The sequence below is a fragment of the Physeter macrocephalus genome, chromosome 17 (assembly GCF_002837175.3).
Source record: "Physeter macrocephalus isolate SW-GA chromosome 17, ASM283717v5, whole genome shotgun sequence".
In the NCBI taxonomy this organism is placed as follows: domain Eukaryota; kingdom Metazoa; phylum Chordata; class Mammalia; order Artiodactyla; family Physeteridae; genus Physeter; species Physeter macrocephalus.
In genome coordinates this window covers 50,869,480-50,894,518 of record NC_041230.1, presented here as the reverse complement: position 1 = coordinate 50,894,518, position 25,039 = coordinate 50,869,480, and the positions used below count along the sequence as shown (strand labels likewise).

General features: G+C 43.8%; 1 protein-coding gene across 1 annotated transcript in view; it reads right to left on the bottom strand.

The window, feature by feature from the left end:
• CDH13 (cadherin 13) overlaps positions 1-25,039 on the bottom strand; it is a 1,052,304-nt gene that overhangs the window by 504,501 nt on the left and 522,764 nt on the right. Inside the window, exon 5 of the mRNA XM_024125020.3 lies at positions 3,013-3,165. Coding sequence (XP_023980788.1) covers positions 3,013-3,165 — 153 coding nt within the window. The remainder of the gene's footprint in view (positions 1-3,012; positions 3,166-25,039) is intronic.

Here is a 25,039-nt window from a genome sequence, read left to right as displayed (position 1 = left end):
CGCACAGCTGTACCTGACAGCCCTGCATTCGGCTTTCGGAAGCCAGAGGAAAGGGACACTTCCTGAATCAAAAATTCTCCTTAAAGAAAATCTCTGACTGGCATCTTTGGCAACATCAAAACCAAGCCACCTGATTGACCAAAGGCCACCTTCTCATCACTCCCACTCCCATCAGTCCTTGAATGTTGGCGTTTGAGCTCTTCCCGCTGTAACTGCCCCAAGGCATCTTCCCCTCACTGTCCCTGGAGATCAAGGTCATTGCCATCTAAGGAGAACGTTCACTCTGAGGTGGGCCCTGGTTTACGGAGCTCAGAAATCTCCCTCTGAATGTGGAAGGACTCCGAAAAGGGTGACAGAGTTTTAAACCACCTTTGGGTCCCACAAACATCAGAGAGGATCAATTAGCCATGCATGCATCCAGACTCTTGTTCAGCTCTTAAAATAGCTCCTACCGAGTCACCCCTCAGCCTCTCATTTACCAGTTCTCACTCCCGGCAACCAGTTTTTTCCAGTTTCTCTGACTCACGCCAGTCCTATCTCCAGGCTACAGAACACTCCCAAGAAGACTCCCGCTCCTTTATTCTTTATCTTGTACCCTCTTAATTTCCTAGGTAATTCTAGAGCTCAGCTTCCTCCAGGAATCTCTCTCTTTACTTAACAGAGGGGCAGCAAATGCTATGAAGTTCAGTTCCTGTCAGGACAGAAGGAAAAACCACGAGTCTGTGGTAGATGTCAACCTTCTCATGGTTGAAGGTAGGAAGCTGAGGTTAAAAACGTGTGGAACTTAACCAAAAACTTTAAATCTTTTTCAACAGAAAAATGAATAAGAGCAGCTCTGATTTACTGAATGCTCACTAGGTGCTGGGCACTGTGCTAAGAATTTGCAAAAATACTTTTATTTCATTTTATACAGTCCTTAGAGATGCTGGTACTATCCCCACTTTGTGGAGGAGAATCAAAAATCCTCAGAGAGGGTAAGTGGGTTGCCCAAGATAAAAACAGCACAGTAAACGGCAGTGCTGAGACTTGAATGGCAATTTGCTAACCCCAGAGGTCTGAATCACCATGCTATGAAATCATGAAAGGTATCGTATCTTTAGTTCCTTGTGTCTGAAAATTAAGAGATATTCCTATCACAGGCAGGGAAAACGTAGAGGGCATCTACCCATGGTCTGCAGCTGGCTTACCCTACAGCAGCTGGACACTGCCAGCTGCCAGCTCACCTGTGGTCTCCGTCAAGTCCAGCTGGACCTGGGAACTTCTGACGGGGCCAACATTCAATTTCTACAACATCCAGATGCCCTGCCGGGGGTTCGCTGAGGATGCACAGCGGTCCCCTTGGGCGTCCTCTGACAGGCGGTTCCCCCGCACACGCTCACAGCATCTGCCTTTTGGCAAAGTTCCTGAGAGGGAGGTCCTCCCAGGGCCTGGGACCCCGGAACACACCGTTCAGCGTGAGGCTGGATGGGCCCTTCCTCACCCACTGCCCTGTATTTGTCTAGTATTTTAACGCCTCTAATGCCCTCTTCTATCTCCTCCTCACTGGAAACTCACAGCAATCCAGCTGGTAGCTAGGCAGGTGTTATCTGCATTTTTTGGGTGGAATCCTGAGGACCAGGGCTTACTTGGTCTTCCCAAGGTCAGCACCTCATGGTGACAGAGGAGGCTAGACCCAGGGTACCCATTTCCCAGCCAGAGCACTTGACTTTCCAATGCAATGTCCCTCCGCCCTCTGTCTGCAGAAAAGGAGGTTTTTTTTAGGGAAGAGGAAGTAATTTTGTTGAAGTGGGATTGGGATGTTCTTACACGGTGTTTTGACGAAGAAAACCAGAGATGCCAAGTCCAGTCCTAGAAACTGGCCATCCCCGCCCCCAGCCCAATCCAGGGAAATGCGCATGTGAAGGGCGATGGTGATGGAGAGCAAACTCTGTTGACTGGGCCTCGTCCCCGACTGCCTGCTTCCAGCTCAGTGCGCTGCATCCCACAGAGGGCTTTCCCCGAAAATGGCTGGGAATCCTGTCCCATTTCTTGAAAAATGAGCTTACTGCCCTCAGAGGCTTGGGTCCTTACCAGAGGCTGTGAGATGGGACTCTTGGGGGTGTCGTAGAGAGGGGATAGGACAGACCTGGGCCTATATGAGATTTAATGCTCACCCCAATATCTGTGTGCAACTACTCTGGTCTCTGAATCTTGAACGGGTGTCAACTTCTGAAACTATCCTTTTACAAATAGCCTTTTGTTTCTCCATATAAAAGAGAAGCAAGTACATTGTAGAAAAATCAGAAAAAAAAAAATCAACAACGCCAAATACAACCACCAACACTTTGATTTTTCCTCCATCATGCTTCTTCACAAACATACCCATCATGATACGTGTAAATACTCCATCTGTAATGAGGATACCATATGTGTTGGTGTGTCTGTTTCCATTCAATATCTTGAAAATCTCCCATATAACTAGGACTTCTTTAAAAATATTTTAAGTGGTTGTAGAAAACTTCCTTGCAAAATTGTGCCATAATTTAACCATCATATATTGCTGAATACATAGCAACTGTTTCCATCTGAAGGATCGTGTCCTGCTATAACATCATTGTACAGAAGTCTAGCTAAATTTCTATTTCCTTAGGACGGCTTTCTCAAAGTAGAATGATCAGGTCCAAGCGTTTATACTTTTTACAGCTCTTCGTTATCAAGCTGGTTTCCGGAAAGCCCATGTTAATGTAAGGTTTCTGACCTCCTCTGAGATCCCCCCAGGGTCCCCCTTCTTGGTTTTTAGTGCCCAAAGCCTCGCGCAGACCTGGGGGGCTCCGTTGATGAGATAGGGGCCCCCACTGCTGCTCTGTTAGGGTTCAATGCCACTTGGCTTCCACAGAGACACACTTAAAGCCGCACAGCCCCGAGTTTGATGAGGCACAGAAATAATGAGCTCAGCGGGAGGGAAGCAGTCTTTGAAAGGCACGTCTCTGCGTGTCGGGTGGGCACTCGGGGGCGGGGGGGAGGGGTACTCACTTGATAGGTAGCGATCGTTTCTCTGTCCAAGTTCCGTGTCACGGAGACGCTACCTGTGTTCTCATTGATTCTGAAAATTCCTTTAGGCTCTTGATCCACTCCCTTCCCAGTGAGCCGGAACTTGGACCCTTCCGGTCTGTCACTATCGACTACCTGGTCAGAGAAACAGAGCGACACTTAAGACTCTGGCTGGAAAACACAGAGAAAGCACAGTACAAACACACCTCAGTGACCAATCCACTAATCACAGACGTCAACGCAGAGGTGCTGGATGAACTTGACTAAAGCAGCATCACCAAAAATAGCATCACTGTTGAACACCTTTCATCCTAATATGCAAATCTTTGTGGCTTTCAGCCGGGGAAGCTTACCAGCCCTGGGGTGACGTATAGTGATGAATCTAAGAGGGAAGTAACTTCATGAAGTTCAAGGTTGGACATTTATATTATTTTTAACTCCCGGGAAACAGGTTTTTTTTCTGCAAGTAAGACCAAATAAGCAATGGAAGACATCTGACAGTCCTATACTGGGCAGGCATTAACCAGGGTTCTAGGTATCTACATGTATGCAGTCACCAACAGTGCCACCTATGCCCTTGCTTCTACCAGGTACTAGGCGTGGCGCTGAGAAGGAATTTTACACACACTTTAAAAAACTCTGACAACAATTCTGGGGGCAGGGAACGTTATTACTCATACTTAATGAATGAAATCAATGAGACTCAGGGAGATTACGCCAGCTTGCCACGGTCACAGTTATTAAAGAAACAAGGATGGGATTCAGAAGCCATCTTCCATCTCCCTAGGGGCACTGCTATGCAACACCGTCATTGCTGAATTCACTTTAAGAGAATTCCCTACAGGTGGTCAGCCTTGATCTGACATTTAAAGAATAAATTCAAAAGGTAAAGATATAGGAAGGCAGTTCCAGGCAGAGGGAACAGCACAGACAGGCAGCAGGCAGGTGAGAGAGCCTCGAAATTTCCAGAATGGTTTGAGGAGAGGTGAGGTTGAGAGGTAATTAGGGGGCAAATTATGTTATGTTTTGATGTCATCCGAAAGTATCCAACTAAAGAGAAAATCATAATTTGCACAGGTTAGTTCTAGAGTTCTAACAAGCATTCATGTATATTTAATATCACTTTATCATCACTACCTGCAGACATTAATTTGATTATAACACTATAAAGGTCACTAACACAATAGACATTCAGGACAACAGATAAAAGAAAGCTAATACTGATCTGGCTGTCATCAATTTACAAGTAAACAGGCACCTACTGGAATATAGTCAACTGAGCCTGGAGGATTTAGGTGGCTGAACCTTCTGGTGGAATCAGGGAGAGGTGTGGTGGTGGCAGTTCTGTGGGCGCCATGCCTGCAATTCTGACGTGTGCCACCAGGTGGCAGTGGTGCCTAAGGCAGCGTGAGCCTCATGGCAAGCCTCCTCTGCCAGGACCAGTGGAGTAAGAGCATGACACAGTCCATAGGGCAGTACAGTTTTTTTTCTGATTTAAAGTATTCTTTATTAAAATACACTGAGAATTTTGATTAAACACCAGTTACCTCTGTTTGCATTTTTTTTCATTAACAGAAAATATCATCCAAAGCAAGACTAAAAATAAGGTATGTGGTATCTTCTGATGAAAAGAATTTTTAGTCACTGCTTGACTCGACTGAATCCAACTGACATTAGCCCCACTGCTTGGAAGCTCCATGAGGTCAACAGCCTCAGCATATCGGGCTCACCGCTGGGTCCCATGCCTGGCAAAGTGCCTGCATACAGCAGGGACCAAGGCCAATATCTGTTTAATGCGGAGCTCCACTGATTAGACAAACATATATCTCAATCCTAGCTTGGCTGACGATCAGTCCTGTGACCTTGAATGTGATTCTTTGCCTCTTTGGCTCTCGCTTTCCTTATCTATAAAATAGGGATAACGACACTTATTTCCCAGGGTTGCTGAGAGTTTGTTGAGATGCTGTGTGCAAAGTACACTTCCTGGCACACAGAAGGGGCTCAATAAATCAGAGCTAACAATTGGAATACTAAGATAAGAATGATAATAATAACAAAGTCATGCCATTGTTGTTAATGGGTAAGACTGACACCTCCAGGCATAAAACACACCTTAGCCACAATATAAAAGAATCCCTTTCTAAGGGAACACATTTCCTTTTTAGAAACAAACGCACAAAAGTCTCTGGTTTCAGGACAGAAGTGCTCTGGAAACAGACTTACTGTGGGAAGGGGCATCTGAGCCAACTCTGTTCCTCTTTGTCTCTTTCACATTTACCACCGCTCCCCTCTTCCTCTTACCACTTCAGCCCAAATATGGATTAAAACCTCTTCCTTTTACTCCCCTACACACACCCGTGGGATAAGTCCTCTCCATAGGCCATATTAACTAAAGGGAAATGAACATGGGAAACCTACAAAGGCTATGGAACTGTCCTGCTTCCTAAGAGTGGACTTCTAACCACACCCACTAGAAAGGACCTGTCAGGAGAAGGCTTCTGTGATCTGTTCTCCTTTCTTGACCCTTCCCTGCTCTGAAAGGCTTGGGAGCACAGCACCCCAGACCTTCTGGAAGAAACACAGTGGGAGACAGTCCTGAAAGTGCTCTTGAGGCAAACACTGCCGTCCTCCCATTCCTCTACCTGCCACTCAACATGGAAAGCTGAATTCTAGACTCAGAAATCAAAGCTGTTCCATGCAAGTCAGGTGGGTTTCCAGATGACCTCTATTATACTACGTTAAACTCCTAAGATTTGTCCAAATGCTGCTCTATGGCTGTGGCCCCAAGGCTATCGTCCTTTTCTTGTTGTTTAATGTGATGGAATGTAAGAAATCCAGTGCACTCCTGCCCTGAACAAATCCTGTCATGAGTCTCTGCTCCTGCAGCAGCTGTTAACACACATTATACCCCATAGCAGGGCTTCACAATTAGCTGGTCTTTCCTACTATTCTTTGTACTTCAACACTTAATTGTGCTGACATCATTTTTTTTCCCCTGTGGAAAATGTATTTGATACGTCAAAATGCCATAGTCGCCAAGTTCTGTATATTCTCTTTACTATAAGAACTTCTAGCTCTGTCCTCTGCCAATCTCCAGTACCTGTAATTTAACTCAGATCTCCACTAGAGATTTTTGACTGTTTTGTTGTCAGGGCCAAGAACACACACAACACTCACAGTAAATTTTCAGCAAATATTTGCATACCAAGTAAGTAACTGAATGTTACAGTGGTCTCCTAACTGGCCTCCATGTTTCTGATTCTCTCTTTTCCCTTCCTGTCCTAAACGGTCATTCCAAAATGCAAACACAAATCTGGCCAAGACAGTTCTCAGATTAAAACTTTCACTGTTTCCCCATTGCTCCCAGGTTAAATTCCCCCAGGGCCCTCCCTGATGGGCCTCCACCTGCTTCTCCAGTTCTATCTCTTGCCACCATGAGCCATGGGCCTTCTGAACTTTGCCCACTTTCTCTGGACCTAGGTCAGCTGGACTCCTACCCCCCGTGCTGTCTGCCAGAGCCCCTCCTGGTCTTCCTGGACTCGGCACCAGGGATTGCCTACTCACTGGAGCTTCTCCTGACCCTCTTCCCTGCTCCAGGGAGACAACCTCATCATCTGGGTCTAGTCCTGCTCACCACTGAGGTCTATTAAGGCACAGAGAGCAGACGGCCTCTTTGTTGGGGGTGGTAATTGTCCCTTGGGCTATTTATTTCTTATTCTTTCAACATTTCCTGGGTTTGGAACATATAAGACACCTGATTAAAGCTTTGAAAAGAAGTGCAACTTTGTTTGCATGTTTTTATAAGATCATAAAATGCTTCATAAACTCACAAATTAAAGTCTGTTGTACTAATTTTTTTTTTTAATGTGGTCACGTTACCTATGCAACCTCAGTATCTTCTCATTTCTCTTTTTACAAATCCCCAAAGTTAACTTCCCAGGCAGTGGTAATGCCCAGGAGTCATGAAGGGACCTAGAACGCTTCCCCATCCTTATAATCTGCAAAGGGTTCCCTTGTGTGAAGACCCTCTGTCTAAGCAAACACTGTGCTCGCTGCACAAAGCACCTCCAACACAAATACCCTAGCACTTCTGCCCTGTCGTAGCCAACTAAATTAATGCTCTAATTCTACCTATTTAGAAAATCAGGAGATACTTATTTTCAAAGGATAACAGATTCTACGTATATAAGCAATATGATCGAAAGGATGAAAAACTAGAAAATAATCAGCCCCCGCCCCCGCACGTTTCCAAAGGGAATAAATCACATGTGAATAGTATAGGTCTTTGGGGGATGGAGGTAGGGGTGCTATTTTTTCCTTCACTCTAGAATATTTTTGGTTTCATAAAATGAGCCTATATTACTTATTATACAGTTAAAAAACAACAAAAAACTCAAAAACAAAACAACTTTTTTAAAACATGTAAGTAATTACTGGAGCTTGGTGTATATGCTAATTTAGAAGTTGTTTTCTATTTCATGTTAAATAGGAAAAAACCCACTTATTGCCTTTACCTATAGTTATTAGAAGACATTTTTTTTTAATTCTTTATTTTATTTTATTTTATTTTTAGCGGTACGCGGGCCACTCACTGTTGTGGCCTCTCCCGTTGCGGAGCGCAGGCTCCGGACGCGCAGGCTCAGCGGCCATGGCTCACGGGCCCAGCCGCTCCGCGCCATGTGGGATCTTCCCGGACCGGGGCACGAACCCGTGTCCTCTGCATCGGCAGGCGGACTCTCAACCACTGCGCCACCAGGGAAGCCCAGAAGACATTTTTTTTTAATCGGTAGGTTGGTTCTCTAAGGTGATTTGTAAGCAGTAATTAATTCTCATCTGTGGTTTAGTCTGTGACATGCCTTTGAACTTGAAGACACCTAGCCATTCAGCAGTCTGGGCAGCTGTTAGATCCATGCCCGTCTCTCACCCTCATGCTGCTCAACAACTTTCAACCATTAGGTTATAAATTAACAAGGGGGACTAAGGAAAACCCAGTCCCAAGAGTTCCAAAATACCTGGTGGAGAAGCACAGAACCGACACTCTGGCAATCCACCGGAGGAGGAGGATGGCTAGAGACCAACCGCACAGACCAGGGGTTCTCATACCAGCAGGGCTGGCTGTGTTCACTGCCCAATTCAAATGGTCTCCATCCTCCCATGGAGGGTGCTAAGGTCAAGGGCAGGAGGGAGCACTTGGGAAGGAAAATCAAACTCCAGTAACACATGATGAGGGGAAATCTGAATACACTACACTTACCCTTCATCTATCAGCACTATCATTGCACCAGCTTTGTTTCCCTTCTTCTGTAAGAAAGGCACTTAAGATTATGCCTAAGCACAGCTTAAGCTGAGTTCCATAGGATTCAGTGTTTAATTGGTGGGGGTTTTTTGCATTATTTTCTGACAGTTATAATTTTGTGGTTACTTTCTGTAGGCTATAGAATTTTTTTTAATGAGAGTATTTCTTAATTTACAAGTATTTCTAGCATTTTAATGATGTATTTCCAACTTGTCATAGAATAATGTGGCTTATGAAATTTCTACTCTTGCGAGTTTTTAAAAAATTTATTCACCGCCAAGTGCAATATCATCTTTACTAAATGATCCATTGACACATGGAAAGAATGAGTATTCTGCAGCATTATTCACAATAGCCAAAAAGTGTAAGGAACCCAAGTGTCCAACAATGGATAAATGGATGAACAGATGTGGTATAGGCATAAAATGGAATATTATTATTCACCCTTAAAAATGAAGGAAATTCTAACACATGCTACCATATGGATGAAGACATCATGTTAAGTGAAATAAGCCAGCCACCAAAGGACAAATATTTACATACATAATTGGCACAATGCTGCTCTAACTGAGGGAACTTGGTTTATATTTGTTAGTGTATTCCAAACTGATACTACCATTCACTCAGCCTGATGGTCTGTTTCTCTCCCATGATTTTAATAAGATGTTTCCTTCTTGAGTATAATTTCCTCTAACATATTATCTCCCTCTACCTTCTTCTCTTCTATTCAGTATATTTACTGACCATTCACGAGTTCCAGAGTTTTCAAGGGCCCGCAGTTCAGTATACTCTATGAAGCCCACATTACGTAACATGGGAGATGTGCTGAAAGAGGCCACAGCAGACCAGAGAAAGAAGTCATTTTTGGGTCATTCAGTCATTGTGCCTTACTTGTCTGGGCCCAAAGTCCATTCACTGCCCATCAGTATCACACTTCTCCATCTCTTTATTGTCCAAGAGAATAACTGGGATTCTTATGCATCACTTCCTGAGTTTCTGGTTTCTAAATGCAGACTGTGAGTCTCACCCTCCTGCTCATTGGGCCCCTTGACTTTGCCTCTTGTGGTTCTACCAAAAATCAAGATGGTACCTTGGAACCCAGAGTGAAAAGTCTAGATTTTCTATACCTGTTGTCTCTTCTACTTATGAATCGGATTTATGGTAGTGGGAAGTAGTCACTGAGGCTGTTCTTTAATATTCTGGCTCCTCTTCTTCCGGTCACATAGTAGGACGAAACTTCCCCAGTCACCTGAAGTTGGCTGTGGCCATATGACTTGCTTTAGCCAATGAAGTGTGAGTGAAAGTGACATGTGTAACTTCAGCTAATTTTGAGTAAAAGCTTTAAGAGCTATGATGTGCTTAGCTAGGTTCTTTTTGCCCTCTCCAAGGTGACGAGCTATGTTCCAAATAGTGGTGACTTCATCAACCTAGATCCCAAAGAAAGAAAAATGACAAGGTGCAGAGCCCCCGCCTAACCCCTCAATGGACATGGAGCTTGGTTAAAATTTTTTTTTACTTTGATCAACTGAAATGGGAGTTGCTTATTACCACTGCTGAACCTAACCTATCCTGACTAACGCACAGAGCTCTTAGGACAACAGGGTTTGCAGCTTTGAGCTCGCTAACAATTGTGGACATACTGGGAGTCATGTGGCCTCTCCGAGCCTTATTCCCATCCTCTGCCAAATGAGGGAAATAATGCCTATCCTAAAAGGGTTACTGTGGATAAGTGATCTGAGAGATACCTAATGCATCAGTACATAAACCTACTCAATAATGTAAGGCAATTGTTATTTTCATGATTATTAAACGGTGGTGATGATGACGACTATGACAGAGGCCACCATTTATTGAAAAAGAAGACTCTGCCACACACTATTCTAAGCATCTTACATACGTAAGTTCATTTAATCCTTACCACAATCCTATGGGGTAGTACTGATGTTAATCCCCACTTTACAAAGAAAGAAACTGAGTCGCAAACACCTTACCAAAGTCAGCTAGATAACGGCCTTGCATTTGAATCCAAGTATCCAGAGCCCATGGCCTTAACCCCCACTCCACATGGCCAACTGATCAAAGTCTGCCGGGTTGTGTAGGAGTGCCCCAGGAGTAGAATCAACAAAGCACTGGAAACTGGCACTGTTGAAAGTGTTCCTGGCCTGGACTCCTGCTGACACAGCCACCCTGTGAGGACTTGGAGCAGAGATACTCATCTTAGGCAGAGCCAAGATTAAGGACTTCCAGGTCTCAATTTCCAGATTTATATGTACCCGAGGGGTCACCCATTTCCTCTGTACATCAAATTCCCGGCAGGAACATCTTTACCTTCTCACACTCTCTGAGCTTTGGCATAGTAACGGTGCAATTTGGGGGGTTGTGCATGCCTTCTGCCATGTAAAAGGATAATAAATTAATCACGCCCTTGGGCACTGTTGAAATACACATACTTAATCTTTTATTAACTTGCCGAACTTTCCTTCCTTGCCACTGCTCTGTTCCTCTCCCTTCCATCAGTTCAGATTTTTACGGTTCCCGTAAAAGAAATATTAAACCAAATATTTATGCACTCATCTGAACCACAGTTCAGAGAAAGCAGTGTAACAAAATCAGCATTATGAACCTGGAGCTATTCCCATTTGGAAGTAATAAACACGAACAATTGAACAATTTCTCCCTGGAAATGCGTGTTGGCTGCCCTTTCACTGAGAATTTCAACGCTTATTCTTGTTATTCTTATCATTCAGGACAAATTTTAATGTTAAGTCTGACGCTTGGAAACACAAGCAAACATAAATACAATTTCAATCATTTTCAACTGAAAGCCCGACATTCTATTCTGCTTGGCATGTGCTTCGGTTAGAACCTGTGTGAGGCTTTGAAGTGCCTCATCTCCTGAAGCACCTACTCTCTCTCACAATCGGATCACACCTGATTAAAACCTTTCAAGGGCCCCCCTACACCATCACTTTCAGGGAAAATTCATGCTCCCTCAGAAACGCATTCAAGGCTCTTTAAAACCTGCCTTTGCCTTCAGCCTCAAATGTCGCCGAGTCCACACACATCCCCCGATCCTTTTTTTGCTGTCATTTCCCCCAAAGTGCCATGCTTGGGTCTACCGCTGTTTCAGCCCTGGGCTTACCTTCTTCTGACCCATAGGCTCTTATACAAAAGCAGAGCCTGGCCAATCTGATCATCTCTTTGTGGATCCTGGGATTGGGACAGGAAGAGACTGACTCAGTTGGCTGAAGGCTGTGGACCCTTAAAGGCTTATCAGCTCGAAAGATGAGTCTACCATCTTGGGGAGACCCAATTGGGCCATAAGTGCAGACCCTGACAAAGAAAATAGTCTACTTGGAAAATTTTAAAAGAGAGTAATGAATACTTGTGTGTATGTGAAGCCACATCAGGCTCAAGCATGGCATGTGTTACCACCCTGCATCTAGTAAATGATCCACTGCAACATGACTTAATCTTATGCCTCAGCCTTGGTCTCCAAATTACACTCTTAGACCAAAATATCACAGTCCCCTTTCCCAGTGGTGCCTGGTGAATGGCTTTAATTCACCAGGATCCTACTAAATGGATACCTGTATGGCTCATTTCATCATCGTCTCTCAATTCTTTAATTACATTGATCTCTTCAGAGAGGACTTCCCTGACCACCTTATTAAAAAAAAAAGTCTCCCCCCCAACATCATCCCCTGTAACCATTTTGTTTTTCTTCACGGAATCATCACCTGACATAGTTACCTGGTTTTTAATCTTTCTTTACCATTAAAATATATGTTCCAAGGTATCAGGAACTTTTGTTTGTTGCTGTGAACAGTGCATGGTGAATAAAAGACATTTAAATACCTTGCAATAAATAAAGAAGTTATGTAAAGGGACGCTGAAACGAGAGACTGTATGGTCAGAGAGAAAAGAAAATTATAAAAGTTCATAAATCAGTGAACTTGCACAGCTACTTTGGTTTCAAAATGGCTTATCAATTTGTGGTAAGGACCATCTCTGCTTCTCCGGCTTGAGTTCTGAGGGGTGCTCTGGTATCCTCCAAATGGTGTCACCTCCTAATTAAATGATTCCCATGAGACATCCATGTTTACGAATAGAGCAGCATGCTCCCTGAGAGTTAAGAGGCCCATGGATGCGATGGAATCAACGTAGGTAAACAGCTTTCTTCTTCTGAAGCTTCCGGCTGCCTAAACTATGCATTTTCCAAGGGAAGCCCAAGAAGAGAGGATCATACAAACTGAGTCAATGAAGGCTTTGGCAAAGCATTTCAGAAGAGGCACAATAAATGGAAAGATCTTGGTGGGGGTGTGTGTATGGGCTTCAGGCTCCTCTGAAGTCATGATAACAAAATCCTCTAAACAGCCATGGGTCAACACAACTGCCCAATCACTGCCCTGTGGGTGACAATTCCTAAACAGATCATGTTGTGTGCAGTGTTCTATCCCAGGGATACATGTGAGGTAGGGACCCATGAGGAAGCATGTATTTGAGAGAGAAGCTAGGTGGTCTGTTCTACAGAAGATGAACACAGTGGAGCCCCTTAAGTGACTGGAAATGTAGAAAGATGGTGGCAGGAGGCACAGCTCTGGGCATCACCTAAATATCCGCAGAAGAGATTGGTTTCATTTTGTTCTTTTGAAAAAGCCAAGATACAGAACAGACAGATTTCAGCTCAAATGAAGGAAAACGTCCAGCGGTTAAAGAGCTTTAGGTGATGGCATGGGCAGACTGGTGATGGAGAAGGCTGCCACTGCATGTCCAGGCTCACGCCCCACCTGGTAAAGAAGGTAGAGAGGTGATCGATATCAGACAGACTCTGAGGTTGTTTCTTACTTCCAGCCGCTGTGGTCACTTGAGTCTGAACTTGGAGCAGCTCTGAGCACGTAGGGAATCAGCACTCTGTGAGGCAGGCGAGGGATGAGGCGCCATCTGGGGATCTCTGTTTAAAACCAGCTCAGCCACTTTCTACCCACCGGCTGGACAAGGACTCTCTTTCATTCCCTGGGCCTCCATTTCTCTAGGTGCTGCGCAGTACCTGTCACTCCTCCCTCTGTGGTGCAATGGTTTAGAAAATGGCTTCTGGGTCATTTTGAACTCTGGCTCTAATGTGTCCTTGGATTTTGACCTTGAGCAAATCTTTTCACCCATCTGAGCATCAGTTCCCTCTTCAGCTAAGTGAGGACGATAGACCCACGCCCCTGAGGTTCTGGTGAGTAGAGGGCACTACGGCTGGCACACAGTAGGTGCTCAATCAATGTCAACAATTATCATCTGAATACATCTAACCACAACACCATGTCAATATCAGGATGACTTTTAATAATTATAATAATTATAGAATTATAAGTTACTAATTTTAATAATTAAGAGGAGTTTTAGAAACCTTCAAGTTGTATCTTAGGTAATAACTGCTTTCACTGAGGTCTTACAAACGTCAGGTACCATGCTAGAGCTTTATGTGCATTCTACCAGGGAGGTAACTATTATTTCTATCTTAAAGATGGGGAAAGTGAGACTCAGTGAGGTGAAGTCAATTGTCCAACAAGGTTACACAGCTGGCTTGGGGACAGGACGGGACATGGAAACTTCTGAGCCCAGCTGAGTTATTCCAGAACTCCGGGTGTTGGTCTGACACCAACTCCTGGCTGCTCGGTTTCTCATGGCTCAGCCAGAGGCCTCCATAAGGAGCAAGGCTGGTTGTTCCAAGGCTGGGACTGGATTATGAAAGGCCTTCTTTGGAGGGTTCCTGTTCAACAGACCAGGCTGCTCAGACCCACGCCACGTGGCACAGTGGGTGCTCCCTGTTACAGGGCCCAGGGCCCCGGCCCATATGTGCAGATGCACATGCTACACGATGGAAAATGAACGTCTGCACAGTCCTGGGGCTTTCTGACTTGAAGCCAAACAAATTTTCCCAGGCTCATTTGTCAGCTGCCTTAACCCCCTCCCTCCCAGCCTAGCTCATGCCTCCTTCCAAGTTCCTTAGTTGTTATAAGCTTATCACAGAAGTAAATCAAAATGTTCTCAAGAGGAGAAGAAAAGATAAAAGCAAAAAATGCAAGATCCCCAAGAGAGGAATATTTTTGATAGTTCCATAACTCTAGCAACTCTTTCTTTAAAAAAAATCCATTATTTAATTTTCGTACCATGGAGGTGCTAGTCATGAATAATGGCTCCTCTTCTACCTTCTAGTATTTCTAAAATATTAATACTGGTTGGATACCTCCCCTAAGGGGAAGCAGGAGGTGAATCTTTTATAGGCTCCTGAGCCCTGTTCCCATACTATGCATTTATGCAATTACTACCAATCATATGCTCTGGGCTTTTCAGATTATGTCTGCACCAAAGGATGGAGGCCACACAGTGGGGCGGAAAGGGTAAAACGTGTTGCTAAATAGTCCCTTTCTCATTATTTTCCTCATCTAAGTCTTTATTCTTTTATTATCCATCAAGATGCACCTTCTATCTCTACACCAGACTTGGGCTATGAATCATAAATAGAAATTACAGTGAGGCATCCAACTTCATAGCCGCCCCCCCCGCCCCGCTCCATCCAGGTCAAACGTCCATCAAGGCTAACAACAGTTCATTACATCTTTAGCTGTAAATTGTCAATGTGAAGCTTTGAACACTGAGTCCCAACCTATTTATTCTTGAGGTCAAAATTTTATGTCTGTGTGTGTGGTGTGTGTATGCAGTGTGTGTATGTGGGACTGATCTATCTTTATACTCAGGGTTTAAGGGAAAAAGGAATAAGGAGACTGTTTCAGAATAAACTAAAAACAGTACTGTAAATTGTTGTAGTTGGCAATGAACTTTTTTTTTCAGTGAAAAATCAGGTCTGTTTTATTCCTCTTTGTAAAACTACCACATGCACACTAGGAAAAAGCTGGAAAGAAAAACCAAGGTAAAAGGTAGAAAAACAGATATTCGATGAGGACATCCCCCTCGATAGTTACAATTATTTTAACATATCAGTGACTCCCTTCCAGTCTTTTAAATGCACACAACTGCATAAATATATCTTACTTAAATTTTTTTTACTTTGGGATAATTGTAGATTCACATGCAGCTGCAAGAAATACCCTTTACCCCGTTTCCCCCAGGGGTACCATTTCATAAAACTAGAGTACAATAGCACAGTCAGGATATTGACATTGATGCAGTTCAGTGATCTTATTAGAGCTCCATTTTATTTGTAGTCATTTGTGTGGGTGTGTTCATTTAGTTCTACGTCATTTTGTCACATGTGTAGGTTTGTGTATCCATCACCACCATTAAGCTACAAAATAGTACATCACCGCAGGGACCCCCGTTGACGTTTTATAACCATGCCCTCCTCTCCCCCATATACCACCTCTCTCCCACATCCCTAGATCCTGCAACCACTAATCTGTTCTCTGTTTCTATAATTTTGTCATTTACAAAATATCATATAAATGAATTCATTCTGTATGTAATGTTTGGGATTGATCTCTTTCACTCAGCATGATTCTCTGGAGATTCTTCCAAGTTGTTGTTGTGTATCAGTAATTCATTAATTTTATTGCTGAGTGGTGTTCCATGGATCAACATATGGACCATAGTTTAACCATTCACCTGTTGAAGGACGTCTGGATTCTTTGCAGTTTCTGGCAGTTACGAACAAAGGTGCTATGAGCTGCTATAAACATGTGTGGACAGGTTTTTATATGAACCTAAGTATTCATTTCTCTGGATAAATGTCCAGGAGTGCAACAGTTGTGTCCTATGGTAATTGCATGTTTTACAACGAACTGCCAAGCTGGTTTCCAGTGTGGCTGTACCGTTTCACATCCCCACCAGCAGTGTCTGAATGTTCCAGTTTCTTGCATCCTCACCAGAATGTGTTGTAGTGACTTTTTTTTTTTTAATCCATTCTAGATGATGTGTACTGATAGCTCATTGTAGTTTTAATTTGCATTTCCCTCATGGTTAGTGAGGTAGACTATCCTTCCACGTGCCTATGTGCCATCTGCATATCCTCTTTGGTGACATGTCTGTTCATGTCTTTTGCCCATTTTCTAATTAGGATTAGCAATTGGGAATTTTGCTGCTGAATTTTGAGAGTCCTTTATATACCTAGATGCTAATCTTTTGTCAGATATGCAGTTTGTAAATATTTCCTTTTAGTTTATAGCTTATCTTTTCATAAGCCAAAAGTTTTAAATTTTGATAAGGTTCAATTGGTCAAATTTTCCTTTTAGGAATCATGCCCTTTGCGTCAAGTCTACGAACTCTTTGCCTGGCCCTGAATCCCTAAGATTTCCTCCCAGTTCTTTCCTGAAGATTTAATAGTTTTACATTTTACAATTACATCCATGATCCCTTTACAGTTAACTTTTATATAAGGCATGAGGCTTAAACTGAGGTTCATCTTTTGCCTACAGATGTCCAATAGCGCCAGCGCCATTTGCTGAAGGAGCTAACTTTCCTCCATTGAATTGCTTTTGAATCTTTAGTGAGAATCGGTGGGGAAAACCGGGTGAAATCTCATTCCTGGTTCTCTATTCTGTTCCATCAACCTGTGTGTCTTTTTCTCTGCTGTACCACATCGTCTTGATTACTATGGCTACATAGTCTTAACAACGGGTAGAGTGACTCCTCCCACTTTACTAATCTTTTTCAAGATTGCTTAGCTCTCCTGGGGCCTGTGCCTTTCCACATAAATTTCAGAATAAGCTTGTCTCTGCCTATAGAAAACCTTGCTGGGGTTTTTTTATACCAACTGCATTAAAACATAAACATATCTTTATTTTTTTAACATATGATACCATGAGCATTTTCCCTATTATTACTCCTTTTTAATGGCTACCCAATATCTTAAAATACATACACCATCATTTAACAACCAATTCGGTAATAACGGGCATTTGATTCTTTTCATTTATGAATAATGTGAGTGAAGCTACCAAGAATATCTTGCAAAAGAAGAAAATTGTCTGCATTTTGGAGTATTTCCTTAGGATAGATTCCTAGAAGTGGCATTACTCAAATAAAGAGGAAGACTATCTTACGGTTATTTCTATTTGGCTGTTCTTTCACATATGTTTACCTATATGTGAAAAACATTACCATTAGCTTTTTTTTTCCTTTTTTTTTTCTTTTTACCATTAGCTTTAAAATTTCATTTCGTTATGAGTTTGAATGTCAAGGTAGGAAAGATACCCATCAATGAGGAAAAGGGACATTGTAGAATTGGCAAATAATGTAGCAATCATGCCTCCCAGAATGATGTTGATTATAATACCACCTGGCCCAACTCTTCAAAGTGGTGCCACACACCTGCTCTCAGGTAATCCCCTCGACATCCAGCGAAGGCAGGTAAGGAAAATCAATTCCTGTTTCACCTACTTTAGGACAGCTATTTGCTACTAAAATGTTTTTTAGAGTCTCTTCTCATCCTAAAGAAAAAAGATTTAGTTAAGTCATTTTCTTTTTACCCATGAAAAGGGAAAGGGACAAATTGACCAGCCTAATCTATCTCCTTATTGTTTTGGCCGTGAAAATGGCTGTTACAAGAGATGCCCTGAATGGGAGGTGAGAAATATCTGCCTGGTAGAGTAACCGATGACACCTCAGGAGGGCTGACACAGTTCCATTTATGTTTTTATCCTTCCTAATCGGGTTTTCTCCTTTTTCTCTAATGGAAGTAGAGGTTCCATGGAGAGACAGGAAAACCATGCGTTTTTTTCTTTTTATGCAGTCACTTTGCTTTTAAAACTGTGCGGGATCTGCACTGCTAACAGCAAGCGTGATCAGCCTCGCATTGTGAGTCTTAAAAGCCCAGGTTCTCCTTCTGAGGACTCAGGACAGAGTTGACTCCTGAGGCCATGTCAGGATTCACTTAAATCCTTACGTGTATCCTGCATGGATGCAGCGAAGAAAAGAAAGCCCAAGGCCACCCTGGGCTTTCTTTGAAAAACCAGTCTTCATACACGCAAATGTTGGGATCAGGTGTCCTTGAGGATTGTAATGCGGAGAATCCCTCAAACTATAAACACTGGGATGCAGGGAAAAAAAGTCCCATGTGTGAAGGGCAGCTTTTCTAATGGAAATATTCAATGCTCCCTCTGCACTGTGGAGACGGGGGCAAGGAGGAGGGAAGTTGATGTTAGTTAAGTGTCTGCTTTGAAACAGGCACCTTAGCAAGGGCTTCTCTTACATGTGAAATTTCATAATCTAAAGAGGCATCATCAGCCCCATTTCACAGAGCACACAGTGGAACTAAAAAGCTAGAGCAAACTTTCCAAGAAAAGCTGTCAATCAAAGTGAGGCTGGTCTGATGCCAGGTTGAGTTCTTTTTTCTACCACTCCTTGATGAAGATGCAGAGGGAGACAGAAAAGAAGGCAGTGATTTGAGTTAGAAGAGCAGATACAGCAATAAATCAATGAACTGACAAAATAGGTGCCCTCAAGTTCTCTGCTTTTGAATGTCACTCTTGCAAAAATGAATGGAATTCAGAGGTTGTGGGAAAGGGTCTCAAGGAGACCCGCCTTGCTTCCACTGAGGATGTAGTCTCTTACTGTCCATCGTGCAGAGAACTGAGGTCTCCTCCAAAAGAACGGAGCCCCCCTTCTCCAGTGGAGGAGAGGGAAATACAGACAATCCTTGTCGTGTACCCAGGCAGCAGGACCAGAGCGTACAACTGGCATGCAGAGCTGGGGTTCAAGTTCTTGCTCAGCCATTTAATTATCTGTGTGTCAGAGAACATGCCACGAAATCTCTCTAGCCCTCAGCTCTCTCCACTGTAAAACGGGGATACTCCCCACCTGGAGGTTTGCTTCAAAGATTAACATGAGATAATGCAGGTGAAGAGCTGGCACCTGGGTTGACTCAACACCGCTTAGCAAGGTAGCTATTATCACGGCTACGCTGCTGCCTTTCCTCAGGCGTAGCTTCCACAAGTGCCTGTGTGTTGACAGTTCTCCCGTTCACAGTGCTGCCCATTAGGGCAGAAGCACTTGCACGCACTAGGTGATCCGGGTGGCTAGGTATGTGCCCTCCAACACATAGACCCCCCGCGGACGCCTCCATTTTGGCCAAATCTCCCTCTACAAAGCCCAAGTACATAGTTCCATTCTTTCTTCTCTCTAAGAGAAGTGGTTTCTGTGTTCTTTGTGAAGACACATGTACCATTTAAACTCTGCACAGAAAATCAGACCTTCATCTTGTAGATGCATTGTTTCCTCTGTGTTTAATGCAATTCTATCTTGCCCACTCACTGGGCACTGGCAGGGCAACAGTGTATTGGTGTACACATTTGGGGCCACCCAGAAATGAAAATTCCATCAGCCTCTTAGAATCTACTGCCTTGGGCAGTGCTCAGGTGACACGCCAGGCAGATACCCACTGAGGAACGCATTTCAAGCTCCCTGCTAAAGGCAGCGACGCAGAGTAGCCAAATCTATGACCATGCAATTAACCAGGGAAGCTCGGGCCCTGCCAGGGCCCTCTTCTACATTTCTTCTCTGGCTACGGTTCTGGGGAAATAACTTTTCTCAGAGCACGCTGTCCTTTTGATGCGGAGAGAGGGATGGGAATCACACAAAGCACCATAAGCAAGATTTCGTCTCGTGATAATAGCCAGAAATGTCAAAAAGGCACTGAGCAATTCTAAAGGCCACAACTGCAAACAGCTTGAGGAAGAAGGCCCCGCATTCCCTATTTTCCCCACATTCTCCATGGAGTTGAACCCACAAAGCAGCCCTGGCATGTAACTGGCACTTGGTGGTTCCCCGCTGGATACTGTGAGTGTGCGGAGGAGGAACACTGCACATACAGAAGCAGCTTCCGACCTGCATTTACAAAGTGTTTCCAAAGGTTCAGGAGCAAGAGGAAGGGTTCTCACCTGGGTGTGTACCGTGCCAGGTGCTGAAAATAATACAATAGCGACCAAGGCGTCAGTACTGGTTGGTGTCGGGCTCAATGCTTTAGGTGCCTTTACCATCTCTTTTGACTATCACATTAATCCAATATGCTTTTCTGTCTCTTTTTGTCATCAAACAAACTCCACAAGGTAGGTGGCTTTATTGCCCCCATTTTACAGAATGGGAAACTGAGGCACAAGATGGTTAAGAATTTTTGCCAAGTTCCCATAAATATGTATCAGCAGCAGCCTAGATGAAATAAACACTTGTTTTTTATTACACGCCTATGTCCCAGCAGTGCTAAATACTTAACATGTGTTACCTCATGTGACCCTCCCCAAACTTTTATGAGGTAGACACATTATCTCCATCTTACAGGCCAAAAAAACTGAGGCTTAGGTTAAGAAACTTTCCCTGAGGCTCACTTAACCCTTTCTGCCCATTAAATTTTTGCTCTGAATCACTATATTAAGCAATCAGATCGATAATTGGCAACGAGATTAACCAAATAAGGACAGTCCTACCCCAAACCTGCCCTTGAGGTGACCAAAATGAGCAGACTAAGAAATGGCCAGGGCAGTTGTTTCAGCAAGCTTAGTAATTATGTGGTAACAAAAGGGGATTCAATCAATTGCTTAGCAATTAGCCATTATGAGAAGATGGAAAAAAAAATCCAGTTGACTATCTGGTAGAGCAGGAAGCATTTTAAATGTCACCGCAGTGAGAGAAATATGTGAAGATTTGTCTTCATAATGGTTAACTAATTGCAATCTTCAAATTTTATTGCCTTGGAAAAATAACTCAATTCAAGAGACGGAGTGTTAACACTTGGGGCTATTTCTCCTTTGTCTTAGTTAGCATCAAAGAGAGACATGTGAATTGATCGATCCCTATAATCTAAGAAGACCCCCCTAATGAACAGCCTCCTTGAGGCACAGTGAACGCACTAGTCATCATTTTATCATCTAGAAGTACTTAGTACCGTGGGGGGACATGTGGTCAAAACATGCTGGCTAAAATGAATTAAAATTGAAAAGAAATTCTGGGATCCGTCCCCCCACCCTGAGATCCCTTTAAGTGAAATTCTAGAGCTGTATATGCAACTTGACTGTGGTATACGTATAGTGAGGGAGGGTAGTGGTAGGTTTCTTTAGCTAGCAGGCTCTCCAGCCCCTTCTGGGATTAGCCCTCCCACCTGCCCCATGACACACCGCTAGTGCCCCAATCCTCCTGTCATGACAGCCCTCCGCTCCCACTCGCATTCCCACGGGGACGTGCTTCTGGCCAAACCAAACCTGTTTCTCTGGCCTCGTATTACTCTGCCCATAGAGAGATGGCTTCAGGCTTGGGTATTTGCCCAAACTTGGACCAAACTGTATTCTCCCTAGGGCTGTTCTGCTAGAGCTGCCTTTGAGTGATGCCAGAGGAAGGCTCTTTGTGCTGTCTGGAGAAAGTCTATGCACAGAAGGAGAGAATGAGGCCAACGTGCAAAGGAGAAGCAGGAAGAGCACTTCTCTGAATCTGGGATCCAGCTGTTCATCCAGCCAGATGTACCCTTGGCTTTCCTGGTTTGGGGAGTCAGTAAATGCCCTCTTACTTCAGCTATGTGAATGAGTTTCTGCCGCATACAATCTCCAAGTCCTGACTAACAGACTCCCTTTCCGACCACTACAGTCACTTTTGCCTCAGTTTGTTAATATTGGGGCAATCAGAAAAAGAAAGAACTAGAGGTTGAGAATGGGGTGAGGGGGTAGGCTGTGGGGGAGGGTTAAACCTTTGAGATGAGACTTTGGGGAATCCCAGAGAACCCTGCTCAAAGGAATGACTGCGTGCGAGGAGCTGGAGGCATGGGCTTGTGGCTGAGTGTCTGGGATGCTGCAGGGACACGGGAAGGAATCCACAGAATCCTAAAGCCAGAAAGGGGCCCCACATCAGGATGGGAGACACGCACACACAGGAAAGCTTTTACATTATCTGCCACAAAGCAAGAACTGAATTTATTTGGTTGAAACCGAGAACTGACTTCCTTTCTAAAAATTCTATCCAACACAGCTAATGAAAATGCAAAATGCACCGTGCTGTATCACTAACGCAAGGTGAGTAGATGCCAATGAACTTCTATCACTGAGAGCCCATCATTACAGCGGAAGTTAAAAATACGGGTTCACCAATGGCCTCGCTCCACCTCCTCCCCATCCTGAGGTCTTGGTCAGCGATGTGCAAACCCACTTTGACAAACAATGGAAAGAAAAGACGGTAGAGTGTCACGCAGCTGAAGGAGGCACAGTAAACTGTAATAATTTCTGGTAAAATTTTATAGTTGGTATTTAATCTTAATCACCTCAATTTCTAAAAAGAAAGATCCATGGTCTTTTCAAACAGACAAAATTCGAGTTTATAGGAAATTTAATAATATTCATATTGCTGCAATAAGAAATTCCAAAAGTCTTAAATTTTCTGCAGACTTTGGAGTGGATGCAGCCTGTTATAGTAGAAAAAGGTCAGGGGTGAGGGTCACATGCACGTCCAAAGCCTGACACGGGGCCTTAAGCAAGTAATGGCATCTCTCTGAGCTTTCATTTCCTCATCTAGGAGATGGGGATGATGCTGGCTTCTTTGCAAAACCACCACAAGGACTAGAGAAGAATGTAGGAAAGTTCACGGAGGCACACAGCCTGGCAGGCAGGACTGCAGTCATCACTCCAGAACATTTTCCAAACATACCCAGCATCTGATCACCATCACTCCTCTCCCCTCCGACAACCATGGCTCTGGGTTCAGCCCCTGTATGTTCTAGAACCTGAGTGATTGCAACTGCTCCCCGCTTGCCTACCTCGTCTCCCTCTCCCCACAGCCTATCCTCCGTCCGTCAGGAATAAATTATGCTCATGAAATAGCAGGTTACAATGTTTGTTTAAAATCACCACCTCCCCAGGCATCCTCCTCCTTCCCTGGGGACACCTGCCTGCTTTGACGGGCATCGTCCTCCAGCGCACGCTCCCCGGCAAAACTCATCCTCCTGTTGCCCCACTCCTTCGAGTCAAGCTTTCGACTTTCCCAGGTTACAATGAACTCATCTGATACAACTTTAGCACCAAGAAATTTAACTTTTTCTCACCCTGAACCGGGTGGTTCTCAAGCCTGACCATATACTACGATCTTCTACATAGGTGGGTTACTAGGGCTGCAGTGGGGCTTTGGGTGCCAGGGTTTTTCTAGAGTCTGGGTGATTCTAATGTGCTATCAGATTCAGAATCACTGTTGTTAACCCCGCCAGGAGAAGTATTTAGATGTAAACGGCGCCTCTTGGAGATAAGACGCCTTAACATAGAACCTTTTCTAAAGGTTCTAAATTTGAAGGCATCGTGGGGGCAGCTTAGACTGGTGCTTCATTCAAAACTCCACCAAATTGTGCTTGTCCAGCTACCAATATGCAGAAGCAGCTGTGAAGGCAAAAGGTGGATCGGTCACAGACACGCTGGTGTTGGCAGAGTCTACCTTGATGTCAAGGGGTCCATTTGAGCCTCTGATGAGCTCTGGATCCACACTGACCACCCAGGAGAGCAGTGAGCAAACAGTTGGGCTCACAGTGGATGTGCAAGGTAAACCTGGAAGCATATTTCACCCACTCGCCCCATGAATATGCCTGTGACACTGTGCTTATTTATGGACATGATACTGACATGCATGTGATCATAAGAGACACGCACGTGATCCCAACTTGGTTGTTCTCCTCTGGATGTATCACGGGTCTTTTTTTTTTCTTAATACACTCCTAAATGGTATTCAACAAAAAAGCAAAGACAAAACAATGCCAACAACGGCAAAAAATAAAACAAGAGAACCCGAAATACCAGAGGCAGATCATAAGGCTGTCTTGAGAAGCCCAACAACTAGGATGCCTTTCAAAATACGACAATACAATTTTAAAAGCATTAATGTCATTATGAAATACTATTTTATTAAAAAATAAAAATCTGCTCTAAGGTATAATTTCTTTTCTTCCACAAGACCGTGCAGGAACAAAAGGGAGATGATAATTGTTTTCCAGACACTTTCCAGGAATAAGAGGTAAAGATTCTCAGGGCACACATGAATGGAAGATGCCAGGGAATTAGTGGAAAATGTGTCAAGTACATCAATCAGTGATGGGAAGAAATCAGAAATCGGCTTTTCTGAGCTGTTGCATTTATGATCTTGTTCCTGGTGATTAAAGCAAACAACTGTGCCTATTTATTTTATTGATTATTCCTGTTCTTGTTATGATAACCTACAAAACATTTCCAGAAATAGTCTGGGTCAACATGTAAATGGTGGAAATAGATTTAACAACATCTTACGGGATGCCGGTGGGGGTGTATTGTATTCAGGAATATTCCTCAGATGAACTGATATTGTCTAAATAGGAAGAATCATAATTTGCCATTGAGAGAAGTTAAACTACATGTAGAATTTTAAATTCTCAGAGAAAATACTATGTTTAGCATCAAATTTGACAAGCTGGTCCTGAAGTCTATCATTTTAAGTTACTTGGCAGTTTCAGAAGATCTATTTAGACACATAGTTGATGATTTCTATAGCAACAAAGCAATTTATTGAGGAATTTCTATGTGCTGGGCGATGCGTTAGGTGCTTTCCATTTGTTCCTTTTATTCTGAGAGCAAGCTTCTGAGGTGCTTTTTTTTTTTTTTTGTGGTACGCGGGCCTCTCGCTGTTGTGGCCTCTCCCTTTGTGGAGCACAGGCTCCGGACGCGCAGGCTCAGCGGCCATGGTTCACGGGCCCAGCCGCTCCGCGGCATGTGGAATCTT